This window comes from Thamnophis sirtalis, unplaced genomic scaffold (genome assembly GCF_051295495.1).
Source record: "Thamnophis sirtalis isolate CommonGarterSnake01/CBP01778 unplaced genomic scaffold, rThaSir2_p1.2 scaffold_2, whole genome shotgun sequence".
Classification (NCBI taxonomy): domain Eukaryota; kingdom Metazoa; phylum Chordata; class Lepidosauria; order Squamata; family Natricidae; genus Thamnophis; species Thamnophis sirtalis.
This window is the reverse complement of record NW_028261382.1, coordinates 85173289-85177887: the sequence shown is the minus strand read 5'-3', so window position 1 is coordinate 85177887 and position 4599 is coordinate 85173289. Positions and strand designations below refer to the sequence as shown.

General features: G+C 41.8%; 1 protein-coding gene across 1 annotated transcript in view; it reads left to right on the top strand.

Moving 5' to 3' along the window:
• Window positions 1-261: 261 nt before the first annotated feature.
• Window positions 262-4599, top strand: part of LOC148048970 (interleukin-36 alpha-like) — a 4634-nt gene continuing 296 nt past the window's right edge. The window contains exons 1-3 of the mRNA XM_087703775.1: window positions 262-399; window positions 1111-1230; window positions 2636-2769. Coding sequence (XP_087559901.1) covers window positions 330-399; window positions 1111-1230; window positions 2636-2769 — 324 coding nt within the window. The 5' untranslated portion in view covers window positions 262-329. The remainder of the gene's footprint in view (window positions 400-1110; window positions 1231-2635; window positions 2770-4599) is intronic.

Below are 4599 nucleotides of genomic sequence, written 5' to 3'. Positions count from 1 at the left end.
TGTAATTTTTTAAAAATATAGGTCCTTTACAGCAGGCTTGGAATACCATAAGGAAGCTATACATTTCTCATGAATTCTTATATATTTCTATCTTGAACACTGATAGCAACCTTCTGTTCCCTAATCAGTGGAATGACTTGTCTCCAGAAGTTATGGATCTCCAACGCTGGATACATTACATTGTATTTGAGAAAACCAACCAACCAACCAACATTGTTCAGAAGATGTTTGATATTTTCCATCTTTTGTTTGCCAGGAATTCTAAGTTTTAACTATCCCCTTCTTCTGAAGAACCTAGAGACACTTGAAAAAGTAGAAAGGTTGGAGAGATGGCAAGTAAACCTCATAAGAAGTCTTGGGATGAAGAAACGGCAGATTTATTTCATGATTCTAAATCAGGTGAGAAAAATGTAGTTCTCTTTATCTTCTCTTTAGGAAACATTGCCCAATCATGCATATGTCCTTAAGGGATGCAATGGATGGATGCAATGGATGAAACCAATCAAGTATAGAACCAACTTAGAACTAAAGGGAAATTTGTTGTTAGTGAGAACTATAAACAGTGGAATGGCTTGCCTCCAGAAGTTGTGAGTGCTCCAACACTGGAGATTTTAAAGAAGTGATTGGACTACCTTTTTCTGAAATGGTATAGGGTTTCCTGCCTGAGTAGGGTGTTGGACTAGAAGACCTCCAAGGTCTCTTCCAACTCTGTTATTCATTTAATTAAAAGTCCTATGACATTTTTCTAATCCTATTTTAGGGCCTTTTCCTACTCTATAGCTAGAACAATCCAGACATCTTCCCCTTATAACTCCATGCTGTCTCTTCCCAGATCTCTTAGTATCTTCTCAGTTGCTTTACATTGCATAAGGCTATATCCAATGATTCTCCTGTGCCTCTTGGTGTGATATCCACCAAGACCAAACAGCTTTTGATAGACACTTGTTTAGTAGACTTGTGCAAATCATTTGCAAAAAGAGCAAATCATTTGTAATTCATTTTTCATGTATCTTTCTAACATTCTTGGATTGTTCCTTCTTTAGAATGTTCCTTTTATCTGCGTATATAATATATGTTTGATGCATATGTCTATCGTTTCCTCAAATCCAGAACAGGTACCCATCAGCGAAAGCAATCCCCGATTGTATAAATTTTGGGATCTTAATCAGAAATACTTATTTTTGGTGGAGAACACATTAGTGGCAGATGTGAAAACTTCTAATTCACCAGGTACAAATTAAGCTTCTTGTTTTGTGCTTGAAAATTGCAGCTCTTCTCTTGGTCAAAATTATTGATGGGAAGCCTTGAATGGTGAAAAGCTGATGACGGATGTAGCAATAGCAATGGCACTTAGACTTACCGTATTTTTCAGAGTATAAGACCCTCTGAAGTATAAGACACACCTAGCTTTTTGGGAGGAAAATAAGGGGAAAAAATCTGCCTCTGCTTCCCAGAAATTTGCCTCCTTGCAACAAGCAGCAAACAGTACAGACAATATACATAGTTTGTGGTATATTTTTGTACATGTGTACCTGACCCATAGAAATAGAAAAGAATTGGAGAAATGTACATTATGGCAGTATATTAATGCCAGAAAGTTTTCTTAAATATAGTCACACTAACTCCTCCTAATTATTTAAATAGATCTACTCCAAACATGACTAAGTCAGGGTCTAATTAGACAACAGGACACATTTCTGACTATACTTGTACAGAAGCTGTTAAAATTGATGTTGCTTTCTGGAAGTATATATTATTCTCTGGTATTTAAAAGAGGATACAGCAGCACTGGGCCTCTTTAGATCAATCATTTATTTTAGAAAGCTTCTTCATTTTGTTGACTAGAACAATAATAAAGCAGTCTTTAAAAAACTAAGTCTAATAATTTGAACATTCTGTAGACATTTGCAGCAAACAGCCTGATTAGCACATGAAAAAAAACTGCCTCCCAGCAAATTTCACTTTCAATTTCAGCATGGGCCTCCCGATCATCAGCTGTTTCAGGTTGCAGTGATTGCCATAGCCTATTGCCACCCCAGCAAGCCCCATTTTTCCCTTTGCTGCAAGCAGGTACATTTCTGGGAGGCAGAAGCCAAAGGGTGGGGGCTGACGGTTGGGTGAGGTTACATTCAGTGTATAAGACGCACCCAAATTTTCACCCTCTTTTAGGGGGGAAAAGATGTGTCTTATACTCTGAAAAATACAGTATATACCACTTTACAGTGCTTTACACCCTTTTCTAAGCAGTTTACATAATCAGGATATTGCCCCCAACAATTTGGATTCTCATTTTACCAACAGGGGAAGGATGGAAAGTTAAGTCAACCTTGAGCCAGTCAGTATTGAACTCCTGGACTGAGCAGTGAGTCAGCATTCTAACCAGCGTACCACCATATACCAGGACTTACTGTTATGGTCTAGGACTAGGCAATTGGCCACATAGAAAAAGAAAATAAATAATAATAATAAACAATTATCCTCTTAAATTTCCCCCCCAGGAGCCTTTTGTTTTTGTAAATCATGTCCTTAATCAGATACCTGTGATTCCTCATCCCAAACATCTCCTTCAAAAGAAAAAACCCTCTTTTCATTCTTAACTCCTTGATCTTGTTTCTTGTTTTTTATTCTTCTCCAGAGCAGTTAATTGCCGTGCTTCCAAATATTTCTCTAGATTCAGCACAAAAGCCCATATTTATGGCCCCTGAAAAGAAGAAGAGCTGCCTGTCTTGTGTGAAGTCTGGGACTGGCCAATATCAGATCGAGTTGAAAGTGAGTGATTGATTTGCATTACAAACATATTTTTCTTTCTCTAGGGAAATGGTCCTTTTTTATTTGTCCCTTTATTCTCAGCGATATATTCTGAACTATCATTGTATATTAGGAAGACTTCTAGAAGCTTTAATTGATGGAGTGCAATAACAAACCTAGGATGAGGCCATAATTTACCTGGTAATGATCCCCTTCCATTGGCTCACTTGTTGTAGAACATTTACTGATTGATTATATTTTATATATTTCTTGATATGTGGTTTCTTTTGACAAGATTGGTGAAAGGGCTTCTCATTTTTGAGAAAGGTATGGGAATTACATTTTTGAGAATGTAACTTTGTGGGGGTCCTTGGTGTTCTCTGAGCTTGTTTGTTTTCTAGTAGACATTTCATTACCCTAGATTAGCACTGGAGGCGCTGTTTTACAGTGGTTCTCCTCTTACCTCTCGGACAGGTCGCAGTCGGTGTTAGTCGGGGGGCAGAGATCGACCCCTAGGCCCCTAACGTATGGGGTGCCGCAGGGCTCGGTCCTGTCCCCCCTTCTTTTCAACATCTACATGAAACCACTGGGTGAGATCATCCGACGGCACGGGATAAAATACCACCAGTATGCGGACGATACACAGTTGTATCTGTCCGCCCCGTGCCAACTCAACGAAGCGATGGATGTGATGAGCCAGGATCTTGAGGCTGTTAAAGACTGGATGGGGGTTAACAAGCTTGTGCTCAATCCAGAAAAGACCGGGTGGCTGCTGTGTTTCCCTCCCGCGAATTGGCCAAGTGTTCCATCTCTCAGGCTGGGGGGTCAAATTGTACGCCCCTCAGACAGGGTTTGCAACTTGGGAGTCCTCCTGGAGCCACAGCTGACTTTCGAACATCATTTGTCAGCTGTGACCAGGGGGGCATTTGCCCAGGTTCGCCTGGTGCACCAGTTGCGTCCCTACCTGAACTGGGAGGCCCTCACAACAGTCACTCGTGCCCTTGTGACCTCTAGGCTGGAATACTGCAATGTGCTCTACATCTGGCTGCCCTTGAAGAGCATTCGGCGACTTCAGCTGGTCCAGAATGCGGCCGCGCGAGCGATCGTGGGTGCACCTCGTTTCACCCACGTAACACCCATCCTCCGCGAGCTGCACTGGCTGCCTGTTGATCTCCGGGTGCGATTCAAGGTGCTACTTATCACCTACAAAGCCCTTCATGGTAGTGGGCCTGGGTACTTGAGAGACCGCCTACTGCCAATTACCTCCACTAGACCGATACGATCACATAGATTAGGCCTCCTCCGAATTCCATCATCCAGCCAGTGTAGACTGGCAACTACCCGGAGGAGAGCCTTCTCGGTGGCTGCTCCGGCCCTCTGGAACGAACTCCCCATGGAGATTCAGACCCTCACCACCCTCCAGTCCTTCCGCGCCGCCCTAAAGATCTGGCTGCCCGGCTGGCCTGGAGTTAAGATTCTAACCCGACTCGAATTGTGTGACTGTTGTGTTTTTAATTATGATGTATTGCCTTTATGTTAGAAATTGTTTGTCCTTCCCCCCCCTTTTTTTTGAACTGTGAGCCACCCTGTGTCCCCCCAGGGAAAAGGGCGGCATACAAATAAAGGGAAAATGAAAAAAAAAAATGAAAAAATGATGAAGTGACCTAGTTTGGGCAATGAAACATCTGCAAGAAAGCAAGCAAGCTCACAGAGCACCAAGGACCCCTCATGGATAGAATCTCTTTCTGGACACTTAGACATTCAATAAAGTTTCATGGTTGACTTGTGTTAATTTAGAAGTAAAAACGGAAAACATGAATTTCATGTCGATAGACTGTAAAAATCTTCTCG